The following is a 16,093-nucleotide window of genomic DNA, read 5'->3' as shown; positions in this document are numbered from 1 at the left end:
ATGAAGATTTAAGGATCCTTTTATAGATTAAAATGTAACAGTATATCATTAAGTAAATAGTCTTATACATCGAGCACTTTAATTTTAAAGGACAGACAGCATTTTTAGTCTAAGAAACAACACAGTAATGGTTAAAATGACTGAAAAGCCAAAAATGAGCAATTACTATGAATTGCTCCAAGGCCATGACAAAGGCAAAAATTTCTTAATATCTTTCCAATTTTATTTTATACTACCCCCCCTTCTCCACATTTTATATTCCATCCAGAGTAGACTACCCATTATTCCCAGATCTTGTCCTGCACTGACCCGATTCTATGAATTTGCTTCTGGACTGAAGTAACTTACTCACCCTAAATGGTATCACATCCTGTTTAAATCCTTCCTGTCCTTCAAGGTCTATGAAATTTTCCCTGATTTACTCAGGGATCCTTCCCCCCCCCCCCTTTTTTCCTTAGGTTTTTGCAAGTCAAATGGGGTTAAGTGGCTTGCCCAAGGCCACACAGCTAGGCCATTATTAAGTGTCTGAGACTGGATTTGAACCCAGGTACTCCTGACTCCAGGGCTGGTGCTTTATCCACTGCACCACCTAGCTGCCCCTGATCCTTCCCTTCTTAAAATCTCTCTTGCTATTCTGACTTCTCCTACACATTTACCATATTCTTCTTCTTCCAATACCTAAAGGGGCTGTAATTTAACCAATCTGCATACTGTTTTCACTATATAGATTATAACTTTACTACTTCTTAACGCAGGAAATTTGAGATTTGCTATGGCCAAAAAAGAATATCACCTTGTAGCCAACCCAGTTAAATTTCCCTAAATCTGAAGAAGCTGTGACTGTCACATTTCTAACTGGTCACTGTGCTCATTCTTTTTTTTTAATTTAAGGCAATGGGGCTAAGTGACTTGCCCAAGGTCACTCAGTTATTGTCTTAGGCCGAATTTGAACTCAAAAACTCCTGACTCCAGGGTCAGTGCTCTATCCACTGCACCACTCAGCTGTCCCACACTGTGCTCATTCTTAAAAATTTTTCCATTTAGAATTACTTGCTTTTAAGTCTTTAAGAACAAGATCATTACTGACCACCACTTTATTCAAAGCACCATATTCTAATTTTATACACTCTATCTTCCCCTATTAAATCCAAATTGTGAACTCCTTAAGAGGCACCATTGTTTTTTCTACATTTATAAAGCAACAACATGATAGGGATATAATAAATGTTGAATTTAAGATAACTAACACCTAGAGTAGTGGATTAAAGTGATTTGATTCTACAGTCTCCAAGAACTGAGTTCAAATCTAGCATCAGATACTTACTAGCTGTGTGATTCCTAACAAGTCAGTTAATCCCTGCCTGCCTTAGTTTTCTCATCTGTAAAATTGGGATATTAATAGCATCTACTCCCCAGAGTTGAGGGATTAAATGAGATATTTGTAAAGTTCTTAACACAGCCCAGCACATATCAAGTGCTTAATAAATTCACCTATGTTACATTCTTTCCCTCCTAATTACTTTTGGGTAATAGACTAAAAAAAACCTGTTGAATGCAAAAATGAATAATGATGAATTTTCAAAAGCACATCTTTTATGAAGCAGAGCAAAGCAGAAGCAAGAAAAATTTATAAAATGACTTCAGAAAAGAAAATAAAAACAACAAAAACAATAAAACAAATTGCTGTAAAAACAATCAAGCTTGGCTCTGAAGAGGGAATAAAATAATTTATTCCCTTCTTTGCAGAGTTAAAACTATGGGTATAGTCTTATATAGACAAACAATAATGTCTAACTTAGTTGATATGTTTCAGTCAATTTTGCTAAACTTTTTCTCTCATTGTATTATCTATTATAAGGGATGACTCTCAAGAGGAAAGAGGAAGTATAAATTGGGAAAAGTAAAAACATGAAACATCAATAAATTTTTTTTTAAAGAATTTACTTAAATGCAGAATAAGTGACTTCTCTAAATTATATGCTAATACTCCCACAGAGAATTTTAACATTTTGAAAACACTGAGGAATGCTAAAAGAAATACCTACTTCATCCTGAATTTGACAAAAATAGTTAAAAATATACCCAAGAAAGCTACTGCTTGTACTCTTGCTGACAATTTGACAAATACTCAGAAGTGTTTTTTCACTATAATCAACATTCAGGACTATGACTGTGGAATTATATGGTCATTAAACCTGCCAGATAATCACAGCTTTTATTTTGAAAACTAGAACCAGATTTTTTTCCCCAAACATTCATCATTGTGGAAAAGTGCCCATGGCATTTTCGGGTAAAAGGCCAATTTAATTTGACTTTTCAAAACCTATTCTGTTGTACCTAACTTTATGAAATCTTGGTTGTTAAAATAAGATTTTTAAAAATTCATTCCATCAGTGCAACAATCAGGCACAATTTTGAGGTATCTGCGATGGAGAATACCATCTGTACCCAGAGAAAGAATTGTGGAGCTTGAACAAAGACCAAAGACTATTATCTTTAATTTTAAAAAAAGTTATCTTATTATGTAATCTTGCTATCTCTTATATTTTATTTTTTTTTCTTCTTAAGGATATGATTTCCCTCTCAACACATTTAATTTAGATCAATGCATACGTTGGAAACAATGTAAAGACTAACAGACTGCCTGGGGGGCAGGGAGCAAGATTAGGGAGAAAATTGTAAAATTCAAACTAAATAAAAGTTTTTTTACTTCAAAAAGTCTGAAATGCAAGAAAGCTGCACTGATTTTATATAACATGGGACTTGCTAAAGAAGTCCAGTGCTAGATAAACCTAAAGACCCGGCTAAGCTAAGAATTCACTATTCAACAAAAACTCCTGGGGAAACTAGAAAGCAGTCTGGCAGATACTAAGTATGTATCTCACAGCAAGATCTCACACCAAAACTAAGATATGCCCCAGATGGGTAAATGATTTAGAAATAAAGACTGACATCATAAACAAATCAAGAGCAAGTATTACTATTTACATTTATGGATAGGAAAAGAACTCATGAACAAACAAGGGACCAAATATGGAAAATTCTTATTATACATGATTTTTAAAAAGTTTTTTTTAAAAAAAAAACAGACTAATGTTGCTAAAATTAGTGAAGAGAAGTAGTGGGAGTGGGGTAAATATTTCATTTCTAAGTTATATAAGGAACCACTTCAAGTTTATAAGAATAAGGGGTCCAATTAAATGGTCAAATGATATTAACAGGCAGTTTTCAGAGGGAAAAAAATCATTTCTTTTAATTAATCGCCATATAAGGTTCCAGAACATTTATAATTACAGAATACAAATTAAAGTATGAAGCTCCACACTCATTCTACACATCGGACTAGCAAAGCTGACAAAAAATGGAAAAAGACATACTAGAGGAGTTGTGGAAACACAAATATATTGAGCACAGTTGGAAATGATTCACTCATTGGGCAAAGATCATCTGGAACTATTTCTCAAAATTAATTAAGCAAGACATATCCTTTGACAGTGATTATACTACTAGGTCTATACTCCTAAGAGATCAAACAAAGAATAAAAGAATCCACCTATACAAAAATATCTATAGCAGCTCTTTTTTTAATGGCAAAAAACTGAAAAACTTCAAGCATTGATAAAGTAATTGAGAATAGTCTATCACCTGACAATCAGAGTTTCACCAGAAAGTGGTCACAAGGTGTTCTGAATGAAAATTAATTAGCTTTCAAAGACTGAATCAGAAAGAGGAGGCAATCTGCACAATATGGGGAGTTATTGACAGCAACATTTCAACAAGCATATTGTATTAAGTACTAGTGATACAAAGACAAAATAAAAAACAATGTTGCCCTTAAGGGGCATATTCCATTGGAATGACATGTCAGAGATTTCTGAATAACAATTCATGTTTACACTAAGATTTATGTGTTCAGCACACAATCTAATAATTAAAAAAGTATAAACATTATCACCTACATTTTACAGATAAGAAAACTGAAGCTCAGATCAGCAAGCATATATCAAGTGCCTACCATGTTGAAGAAATTTTGCCAAGCACTAGTGATATACAAAGTCAAAATAAAAAACAATGTTGCCCTTAAGGGGTTGACTCCACTGGAAGGACTCAACTTTTTGAAATGACGTGTCAAAGATTCTTGAATGACAATATAATAATAATAATACTATAAAATTTACATGGTATTCTCCATATAATAAAATAGTGTAAATATTATCACCCCCAATTTACAGAAGAGAAAACTGAACCTCAGACTATGCTTCCATTAGACAATGCCCTCTGTACGCCAATTTATCTTTACAAGAAAAATTGGACTAGATTAGCTCTAATGTCCTATCTCTCTGAAATAGTTTACAATCTAACTCCAGTTTTTCTTGCAGCTGTCTTCCAGAACTACTTTTTTTACCTTACCCAAATTTTAAAAAATTTTTTGCATGTAGAAAGATTTGTGGAACTGTGATGGAATTGATACCTTCTATGAATTAAGCTCATAACTTTTGTATAAAGCACTATTATTTCTCTAGGAATTGTTCATTTGGTTTGTTTTCTCTAGTATTTAGTACTCTACTTCTTAGTAATTTCGGTTTATTTGCCCTTCCCAAAGGATAAAACACTAATAGTTTACTATTAGACTTTAGAGAACTACATTGAGAAATAGAATTGAAGTAGATACTGAAGAATTAGATGTACTTTAAAAAAAAATTGTAAAGCAATTTAAAAATTCAAAATGAATACTAATATTCACCTCTAACAAACGAGGTATCCAACCTTTACGATATCCATAAGGGGGAGGTTCTCTTCTCGATGAGACCAGTGCAGTCTGCCTGGATCTCTGTGATCTTGCTCTTTCTTCAGCTTCAAGCTGGTCCTGAGAAAGCTGAGTTGGAGCAGGCAAAAAGCTACAAAATCAAGGATAAGGAGAAAAGTTAGAATACAAATAAAAATACCGCCATTCAAATCAATATTGAGAATAAATTTTTTCTTGTTAATTTCATGAAAAAAGGGAGTTTACACTGATCTAAAGAGCCAGTACCATCACTTTATTCTAGGTAATAATGGACTCATTCATGGGATCAAGAATATTTGACTAAAGTAAATGAGATGAATTCTAGAACAAGGATAGTCACTGTATACCCTACAATTACTAAAATACTATGTTTTTGAAACTCTTGTAACCTGAGTGTAAAACCCTCAATCATTCAGAAAATGAGTGCCCCCAGACTACTGATCTTTCTTTTTGTTCCCTTTTTTTTTAATCATACCATTACTAAAGGATAAGTCAAAAGTGGAAGAGTTCATTCCTTTTTTTTTTTTTGCAAGGCAAATGAGATTAAGTGGCTTGGCCAAGGCCACATGGCTAAGTGTCTGAGACCGGATTTGAACCCAGGTATTCCTGACTCCAGGGCCACTGCACCACCTAGCCACCAGAAGAGTTCATTCCTAAAGGAATGAAAGGGATAGAAAGTGGGCATGTACTTTTAAGAATCCTTTTCTTCTACTGAACAAATCAAGATTAACATATATAATCTTAAGTAATAACAAAAAGGCTGATATTCTGAAGTTATTAACTTTTAAGAAATAAAAGTAAAGTCAACCTGAATTTTCTCTCTTGACTATCTTTGAATGTATCAATCATAGCAAATGTGAAATTACTAAGCAAAAAAAGGCCACTAGACTGGAATCTTCGAAATTCACTATACAAAAGGGTTAATTACAAAGAGTCAATATAATGGTCAAATAAGAATAAAAAGATAAGCTAATCACAGAATTAAGCACACTACTAGAATCAGAAAAGCAATTCTATCTTTGACAAAAAGAACTTGTCAATCTTCCTCAAAAAATTTCTAATGAAATAGTGGTAGATCAGTGGAATAGATTAGGTGAAATAGCAGGAAATGATTATAGTAATTTGCTGTTTGATAAACCCAAAGAGTCCAGCTAGTGGGAGAAAAAAAACTCTCCAATAAAAACTGTTGGGAAAATTGGAAGTTAGCATAGAAGAAACTTAGATTAGACCAACACCTCACACCCTACATACCAAGATAAGATCAAAATGGATACAGAATTAAGACATTAAAAAATATTATAAGCAAATTTGAAGATCAAGGAATAGTTTACCTGTCAGATCTATGGAAAGGGAAGCAGCTTAAGACCAAGAAAAAGATGGAGAACATCATTAAAAACAAACTAGATAATTTTGATTAAATTAAAAGCTTTTCAATTCATAGTCATATGAAAAATTGCTCTAAATCATTACCTATTAGAGAAATGCAAATTAAAGCTTCTCTGAGGTATCACTCACACCTCTCAGACTGGCCAATATGACCAGAAAGGCCAATGATCATTGTTGGATGGGTTGTGGGGAAATCTGGGACACTATTACACTGTTGGTGGAGCTGTGAACTCATTCAACTTTTCTGGAGAGCTATTTGGAACTATGCCCAAAGGGCAACAAAAATGTGCATACCCTTTGATCCAGCAATACCACTACTGGGTCTATACTCTGAAGAGATGAGGAAAAAAGGTAAAAACATCACTTGGACAAAAATGTTCATAACAGCCCTGTTTGTGGTGGCAAAGAACTGGAAATCAAGTAAATGTCCTTCAATTGGGGAATGGCTTAGCAAACTGTGGTATATGTATGTCACGGACCACTACTGTTCTATTAGAAACCAGGAGGGATGGGAATTCAGAGAAGCCTGGAGGGATTTGTATGAACTGATGCTGAGTGAGATGAGTAGAACCAGAAAAACACTGTACACACTAACAGCAACATGGGGGTGATGATCAACCTTGATGGACTCGCTCATTCCATCAGTGCAACAATCAGGGTCAACTTGGCACTGTCTACAGTGGAGAATACCATCTGTATACAGAGAAAGAACTGTGGAGTTTGAACAAAGACCAAGGACTGTTACCTTTAATTTAGGGAAAAAAAACCTGATATCTTATTGTCTAATCTTGTTATCTCTTATTTCTTCCTTAAGAATATGATTTATCTCTCATCACATTCAATTTGGATCAACGTATACCATGGAAACAATGTAAAGACTGGCAAACTGCCTTCTCTGGGGAGTGGAGGGAGGGAAGTAAGATTAGAGGAAAAATTGTAAAACTCAAAATAAATAAAATCTTTATAAAAGAAGAGAAAAAAATTAAAAAAGTTTTTGCACAGATAATACCACTATAACCAAGATCAAAAGAAATGTAGTGGGGGGGGGGGGGCTAGGTGGCATAGTGGATAAAGCACCGGCCCTGGAGTCAGGAGTACCTGGGTTCAAATCTGGTCTCAGAAACTTAATAATTACCTAGATATGTGGCCTTGGGCAAGCCACTTAACCCCGTTTGCCTTGCAAAAAAAAAAAAGGAAATGTAGTAAATTGGAAAACAATTTTTACAACTAGTATTTCTGACAAAGGACTCATTTCTAAAATATACAGAGAAATGGGTCACATTTAAAAAAAAAGCCATTCCCCAAATGACAAATGGTCAAATGATATGCAAAGGCAATTTACAGATGAGATCAAAGCAATCCATAGCCATATGAAAAATTGCTCTAAATCATTAATTATTAGAGAAATGCAAATCAAATCTGGCCAATATGACCAGAAAGGACAATGATCATTGTTGGATGGGTTGTGGGGAAATCTGGGACACTATTACACTGTTGGTGGAGCTGTGAACTCATTCAACTTTTCTGGAGAGCTATTTGGAACTATGCCCAAAGGGCAACAAAAATGTGCATACCCTTTGATTCAACAATACCACTACTGTACCCTGAAGAGATGAAAAAGGGTAAAAACATCACCTGTACAAAAATGTTCATAGCAGCCCTGTTTGTGGTGGCAAAGAATTGGAAATCAAGTAAATGTTCTTCAATTGGGGAATGGCTTAGCAAACTGTGGTATATGTATGCCATGGAACACCACTGTTCTATTAAAAACCAGGAGGGAATGGGAATTCAGGGAAGACTGGAGGGATTTGTGTAAACTGATGCTGAGTGAGATGAGCAGAACCAAGAGAACATTGTACACCCTAACAGCAGCATGGGAATGATGTTCAACCCTGATGGACTTGCTCGTTCCATCAGTGCAACAACCAGGGACAATTTGGGGCTGTCTGCAATAGAGAATACCATCTGTATCCAGATAAGGAGCTGTGGAGTTTGAACGAAGTTCAAGGATTATTTCCTTTAATTTAGGGAAAAAAAAACATATCTTATTATCTGATCTTGTTATCTCTTATACTTTTTGTTTCTTCCTTAAGGATGTGATTCCTCTCTCATCACACTCAATTTGGATCAATGTACAACATGGAAACAAAATAAGACTGACAGACTGCTTTCTGTGGGGGGGAGGGAAGTAAGATTGGGAGAAAAACTGTAAAACTCAAATAAAATCTTTAAAAATTAAAAAAAAAAATTGGGGTCTGTCTGCAATGGAGAATACCATCTGTATCCAAAGAAAGAACTGTAGAGTCTGAACAAAGACCAAAGACTTTTACCTTCAATTTAGGAAAAAAAAGTTATCTTATTATGTAATCTTGCTATCTCTTATACTTTATTTTTCTTCCTTAAGGATATGAGTTCTCTCTTATCACATTTAACTGAGATCAATGTATACCATGCAAACAACGTAAAGACTAACTGACTGCCTTGGGGGGGGCAAGAATGGGGGAAAAATTGTGAAACTCAAAATTGATAAAATCTTTATAAAGAAAAAAAACTAGGGGGGAGGGAAAACTATAAAACTCAAAATAAAATCTTTAAAAAAAAAGAAAAAAGTTTCTAATGAAGCTATCAAAAAGAAGTTCTATGGGGGTGGTGAATGTTTCACCCTTTGGAAAGTGCCAATGAACAAGGAAATGGTCCAGAAGAAGAATGCTTAAAAGATGGAAGAAAGAAACAAACCAATATATACAGGAAAATTATTTTTGACTTTAAAGATTTAAACTTTACAGCCTTCATAAAGTTAGCAAGATCTAATTTAATGAAAACAGAAGACTCACCAGCCTATCTTTAAGCTAGCGTTGCTATTACTACCAGTCCATTGTATGTATGTATATGAGTGTGTATGCCTATGTTTATGTATTTATATAAACTACCCTTCCCACAAGATCTAGCTCAAGCCGTTTCTCAGTGAAGCCTTTCCTTACGTAACTTTTCAGTTTTTAACTCCTTTGACTTTCTCACTCCCACCCTACAAAAAGTCAGCATTACAAACCAGTTTTAGTTGCTTTATATGTCTGCATGTTGACAATAGATTGATGTTTGTTGGCCAGAGTTTCTCAATCTCCCTTCTGTATATACCACACACCATGGTGCTAAACTAAGCATGTAATAATACTTGCTCAATTCTTGTTTTTTCCAAGATTCATTGCTATGATCTCCCCAGAAGGACAAATTCCTAAATGAGCTAAGTAAGAAAAGTAGAAAAAGGGAATAATTGAAAGATAATAATGACATTAAATTTTAAGATTCAAATTCGTCCTCGGACTCCCACACAAGCTTTGTAATCATGGACAAGTCATTTAACTTCTGCCCCAATTTCCTCATCTGTACACCGCTTCTATTTGTATTTTCATGTGCCTGGCACAGAGTAAGTGATTAATAATTTATTATTTGACTGACTTTCCGGTCACTAATATAGTTGCCACTTTTCTTGTTTTTGTTATTTTTTTTAATCAAAGTTTTTCCCCCACTTAAATACCTGTTCCAGGAACAGGTATTTAAATATTTAAATATTCATAGCAGCCCTGTTTGTGATGGCAAAGGATTGGAAAATTAAGTGAATGTCCTTCAGTTGGGGAATGGCTTAGTAAACTTTGGTATATGTATGTCATGGAACACTATTGTTCTATTAGAAACCAGGAGGGACGGGAATTCAGGGAAGAATTAAATTATGTTTACTTTGTTGTATGCTCTAGAGATCCTTCACTGGAAACCCAGGGCCGCCTCCATACTAGTTTCCAAGACAACGGGGAGGGAGAATAAGAGTTTACGGGGGGGAGGGGGGAACTGGCCCCCCGAGAAGCCACATTCACCTCCCCCAGTTCGACCAAGTAAAGCCGTCCGGGGCTCCGAGGCTCCCTTCCTCCCCATCTTCCCCCTCCAAGGCCCTTCACCGCCTCTTCCCCGGAGCCTAGAAAGAGTCCAGGGCCGGCTTCGGGGCGGGGACGGGCGAGGCACGCGGCTCTCGACAGCGACGACTTGGGGCAGCTGTTCAGGAAAGGCCCCGGCTTCGGGGCGGCCTGGTCGTCTCCGCCTCTAACGGGAAGTGCCGGCCCACAGCTCTGTGCGGGAGTGTCGCTACGCCCCCAGCCCGGGACCCTCCCGCGGCGTGGGAGCCGAGCCACGGAAAAAGCAAAAGCGAGCTGAACCTCTTCCGTAGCAAAGCAGCGTCGCCCCACTCAGCCTCGACCCCCCGGCCCACAACCCACCTGGTCAGCGCCATCTTCTTCCGCCGCTTCCAGCGCTCCCGGCAGCCGGCCTGGGCGGGGCTTCTTAGGCAACTGAAAAGGGTGGAGCGAAAAGAGAGTCGCGCGCAGGCGCCGTCGGCGCAGGGTTTCCTGGGATTTGTAGTGCTCCTGGACCGCAGGGCGGGGCGGGGGCGGAGCCGGAGAGAAACCGCGGGCGAATGGAGCCGGAGCTGACGCCTTTCTCATTAACGCTTCCGTTGAGCGTAGGCCATGATGTCACTCACCCCGTGTGACGTCACCGGCCTGCCCTCAACCAGGCTGAGCACTTTGGTTTTTGAATACTTCTTGGCAACCTTTGACAAGAATTTTGGTCTGCTGGTGGAATTTGTTTTAGAGGAATATGGGTGACTCCTTATTGGACCTGGCATCAGGAGAGATGCAAGTTCAGATTCGTCCTCTGGACGCCCACACGAGCTTTGTGATCTTGGGCAAGTCAGTTAACTCCTTTCTGCCTCAATTTCCTCATCTGTACAGGGGAAGTAATTATAGCATCTACACTTCAAGCTTATTGTGAGAAATGTAATAATATTTATAAAAAGCTTTATGAACCTTAAAGGGCTATAAAAATGCTACTTTTTTGAATGAAAGAAATATTTATCTTTTTTTTTTAAAGTTTTTGCAAGGCAATGGGGGTTAAGTGGCTTGCCCAAGGCCACACAGCTAGGTAATTATTGAGTGTCTGAGGCCGCATTTGAGCTCAGGTCCTCCTGACTCCAAGGCGGGTGCTCTATCCACTTAGCCACCCTGAAATATTTATCTTTCATAATACAATTGAAGGAGCTATTACAGGTCTTGGGAGATATTTTCATACAGGTGGAACTGTTAGATACCCTTCAAAAATAACATACTTCAGCTCCCAGGACAGTACCATATCTATAGTAAAACCATAAGTCAATGAGCATTTATTTATTCAGAACCCACTGTGGCAGAAATTGCTCACTTCAGACAGAAAAGAACCAATTCCTTGTTATCAAGGAACTCTCTGGGCCCTAATGAACTTTTGCTCCTGACTATAAGGACTTTACACTAATAGTGGTAACCAGGAAGAGTCAACTTGTGTTTTTTTCTAATAATAATATCTATTAAATGAGAGTTCACAGTAGCAAGGGATCAACATGGGGCTAGAGTTTTCAAGAAAGACCTATTAATATCAATAGATTAAAGACAAAAATCAACTGTACTAAATGCTAAGCTAAACTGAAATAGTCTAAGCCTTCAAGGAATGTACATTCTGCTAGAGGGGGAAAAGTATATGGAGTATATGGAGTATAAAAGTATATGAGAAGAAGTATATGAGAAGTATATGAGTATATGAGAAGAAAAGATAAGCTAGGCATGGGTGCCAGTTTATACAAATTCACAAAAGACACATTTCTATAGTACTTCAAGGTATACAAAGTACTTTACAATTATCACTCATTTGATCCTTACCACAACCCTATGAAGGAAGTACTTACTATCCATACATTTTTCAGATAAGAAAACTCAGGTTAAGTGACTTTCCCAGAGTAATTCAACATATAAGTATCTGAGGCAGCATTTGAACTCAGCTTTTCCTACTTCCAGGTCCAGACTCCTGCTGATTGGTCCACTTTACTGCCAGGATATTGAGATGAAATCAAACTGGATATATTGAATGAAGCCAAACCTAGAAGGACTTTAAATGCCAAACAGAAGAATTTGCATTTGATCCCAGAGACAATAGGGAAGCACTGGAGCTTCTCAAGCAATTGAGTTGACAACCCTATAAAATTTGTATTGGCTAGGGGAAAGATTAGGAGAGAGACCAATTAGGAGGATAGTATTGAGTCCAGACAAGAGTTAATGAGGAACTTAACTCTGGTGCTGACTGAAGACAGAGAATGTATAATGGAGGCAGAATCAGCAAGACTTGAAAACCCAATTATTGGCTTGAGGTAGCAGAGTGAGAGATAATCAAGTGTCAAAGATGCTTCCAAGTTTAGGGTAAGTCACAAGTCTGAGTGACTTAAAGAGGATAGTGAACCCTCAACAGAAACTATGATATTAAAAAACGTTTTGGTCTTGGTTCAAAAAATAATGAGTTCCCTTTTGGATTGAATAGTGTATTGAAGGAACATGCTCAAATTTGCCCTTTCTGATTCTTTTGAATCATTTGGAAACTTTGGGACTTGCCTCCATCCACAGAGTAGCCCATTTCTGGGAGAACTTGGTGTTTGAGTACAATGTAATAAGTCCTGAGTGATTCCATAGTCCTCCCACTGTGACAGTGGCATGGGAGGTAAAACATTAAAGTAATTAAAAGAAAAGGCTCCACTTTTTTTTTTTTTGGACTCTTCAGGTGGTATCATGTACTTCAAAACTTCCAGTGAAGACTGGGAATGGACAGTCCTTTCTTCAGGCCAACATCATGAAAATGATGCCCAAAGGCCAGTTAATGCAGGGGGATTCAAATAACTAGTGCTTGGGTTTTCTGGCTACCTTTTCCCCTTGTTTTCTTTCCTGAGTAGATGATTCTGAAACAACTCAAGATGTACCCCAGTCTTGGAGGTGATCTTGGGGAAGCTTTGAAGGGTCTAGAAGTTTGGGTGTGCTGGCAGGAACATTCATCATAATGGTAGCAGTTGATGGCAGGGAAAGTTTTTACATCAGAGAGGGTGACCTCTTAGAGAAGTAACCCATTCTGTATAGATGCCACACCCAGTTGTGAACTGCAGGATTACCTGCATGAGGTATGAGAGAGGGGAAGAAATTCTAGACCCTGAAGTATGAGGAGTTGTGAGTTAGCCAATCATGTATTTAGCAAATATGCATTACTGTTGCTGCTGATTTGTTTCTTGGGTTTGGTTCTGCCCTGCAATGAGTCGTGACTCAGACTCAGGAATGCATGTTTTGGAAAGAAAATAGAGATGTATTAAAGGAAGTTACAGCATATTAAGAAAGTGATAGAAAAGCTAAAAAAAAGAGTTTAAAGAGAAGACAACATGAATTGCTGATTGAATTGGCCAGGCTAGCTATCCAGGGTTCAGGAGGGGACTGGAAAATAAAACGGACCAGCGTCCCCCCTTGGATCTCCTTAAATTCTCTCCTAAAGTCCATGGAAGGGGGTTGTGACCTGGGAATGACCCAACTCCCTCATTGGAGATTTTTTTTCCTTTGGGGGAGAGGTCTGTTTTGGGTCTTGGATGTTTCCAGGGCCTGTGTTCCTTGGCTGCCCCACCAGAAAACAATGCAATCAAAATAAGGTTGAAGGTAAGGCCCTCAGATGTGGCCTAAAGTAGATGATAAAGGAAGAAGGAAGATTCCCTTTACAATGAAAACAAAAGATTAGGGGCAGCTAGGTGGCATAGTGGAAAAAGCACCGGCTTTGGAGTCAGGAGTACCTGGTTTCAAATCTGGTCTCAAGACACTTAATAACTGTGTGGCCTTGGGCAAGCCACTTAACCCCTTTTGCCTTGCAAAAATCTAAACAAAAAAAAAAAGGTTTACAAAGTTTGTCTCCAACTGATCTCATCCCTCCCATACCCAGGTTTCTCTTCGAGGTTAAGAATACTTTTCCTATGAAAGCTGTGTGTACTTGTGGAAGAGTGAGCCTTGGGTTATTGGGATATGTTTTTAGAACTACTTTTTTTCCTCTGCTATTTTGACGCAGGGGAAAGATGAGGAGAATTGTGAATGTAACAGAAAACTGGATGGAGATGTAAATTGACAATGACCTACTCTTGAGATGTAACTTGACTAGAAGTAGAAAATTATGATTGTAACAGAAACAATTTGTAATCTTAAAGGCTGCTCAAATTGGGTGGAGATCTCCATTCTTGATGTACCATTGATTCATTGTTTAATGTAAAATTTGTATCCTTATCTCCTTAGGCTTTGCCCTCTACCTAATTCCGGGTCCAATAGAGGGGAAGGGAGTTCACCTTTTGTCCTCTGGATGAGAGGCAAGACATAAACCCTGGGTTGGACCAGAGCTCAGGGCCAGTCTTTTCTACTAACCTGTGTTCCACTGCTTGGCTGTTCTTTTTATCTTTCTATTCCCCTCCCCCTCTCCCTTTCTTTCCTATCTCTTGTAATCTTTTTAATAATTTTTTGTTTTATTTCCACCCTTGCTTTCCCAAGTCTGAATAATGCTTCCTCATAGTCAGAACTGAACTCAAGTAGTAAGCGGCTACATAAATAGCAAGTCTGCTAGGAGACTCTGCCCAGACTGGGAAATTGGATCAAGATCCATAGGTGAGAAGCAAGAGCCCCCTTTTTTCTTAGATCCTAGATTTTTAGGAAAGTAGGAAAATTATTGGAACTTTAGCCCTCTTTCTGTGTTTCCCTTTTTCAGGAAAAATGGAAAAAGGTTGAGTTTTGTGGGGAGCCAGCTAAGCTGATCCCATATGGTATTCTCAGTGGGCCTAGTGTGGACCTACCCTGTTTTCAGACTGACTGGAGAAATGGCAGTTCTGAGGCCTGTTTGGTTTATATCCCACTGTGGAATGAGAGTTGTTAAGAAGGATGTTTGGCATACGTCCAATTGACATATTTACCTACCTATAATTTGATGGAGAATTAAAATATGGAGGAAAATATGGTACCAACACTCCTCCCCAAGCTGTGTGCTTACCCCTTGGAAGGAAATGGATTTGACAAAAGAAAAACAGTTGAGCTCCTGGAAATTATCTTTGGGTGGTACTCTTTTTTTTCTCTTTCTCTTTCAAATGCTCTCTCTCATTCTCTGTGGCCCCTACCCTCTGCAGTGGGAGGGGAGAGGGAGAAGGAAAATCTTCCTTTTTAGAACATACTCAAACCAATGTCTCAGATAGAATGCATGCTTTTCTGCAGAAAGGGTAAGACCCTCCAAAAAAACTTTTTTTAGAAAACAGGGATCCCCATGCCTTCTTCCTGGTTGGGGGGGGGGGGGGGGAATGGGCAATGACCATGTTTTCACTTCCAAGTCCCATTCCCTAAATACAATAGCTGGGCTGATGTCCCACCTTGGGAGGGGGAAGGGAAATGGGCAGATTTATTGGGAAGCCTCCTGGTCAATTAGTTGAGAGGGAAAAAAAAGGTGGGACTAGGAAATTCAGACTTCATCTTTTCATTTTAAGGCTGTTCTAATAAATAATATCTCTGTAATAGAGTAACTGGATTTGAACTTTATAAAGTTACTTAAGAATGCATTCAATTTTTAACTATTGGTTGGCTATTTCAAAATCTTAATGACTACATGAGGTTTCTCAAGAAATTCTGATTGGCGAATGGCTAGATGGTGCAGTGGATAGAGCACCGACCCAGGAGTACCTGAGTTCAAATTTGGCCTCAGACACTTAATAATTACCTAGCTGTGTGGCCTTGGGCAAGCCACTTAACCCTATTGCCTAGCAAAAACTAAAAAAAGAAAAAAGAAAAAGAAAAAAAAGAAATTCTGATTGATTCTAAAAGTAATTTTTAACTGTTCTTAATTGATACATTAAAAAAATATAAGTATATGTGTGTACATGTGTATTTAAACATCAATGGGACATTTTCACATCTCTCTACTGGCCTGGAGAGGTGGGAAAATGTTTCTATATTCTGAGATCTGGTACATGTTGAGGGTATCAATCTCACCATGGTAAATTTGATACAAAAGAGTTGTGTCTGTGTG

General features: G+C 37.9%; 1 protein-coding gene across 1 annotated transcript in view; it reads right to left on the bottom strand.

Moving 5' to 3' along the window:
- The window catches only part of SNW1 (SNW domain containing 1), a 41,316-nt gene extending 30,752 nt beyond the window's left edge, over positions 1 to 10,564 (bottom strand). Inside the window, exons 1-2 of the mRNA XM_074235627.1 lie at positions 10,438 to 10,564; positions 4,745 to 4,898 (exon numbers count right to left, since the gene is read on the bottom strand). Of these exons, the coding sequence (XP_074091728.1) occupies positions 4,745 to 4,898; positions 10,438 to 10,451 (168 nt within the window). The 5' untranslated portion in view covers positions 10,452 to 10,564. The remainder of the gene's footprint in view (positions 1 to 4,744; positions 4,899 to 10,437) is intronic.
- Between the last annotated feature and the right edge of the window lie 5,529 nt (positions 10,565 to 16,093).

This window comes from Macrotis lagotis, chromosome 4 (genome assembly GCF_037893015.1).
Source record: "Macrotis lagotis isolate mMagLag1 chromosome 4, bilby.v1.9.chrom.fasta, whole genome shotgun sequence".
Lineage (NCBI taxonomy): Eukaryota > Metazoa > Chordata > Mammalia > Peramelemorphia > Peramelidae > Macrotis > Macrotis lagotis.
The sequence above is the reverse complement of the archived record's forward strand: the minus strand, read 5'-3'. Positions and strand labels throughout refer to the sequence as shown.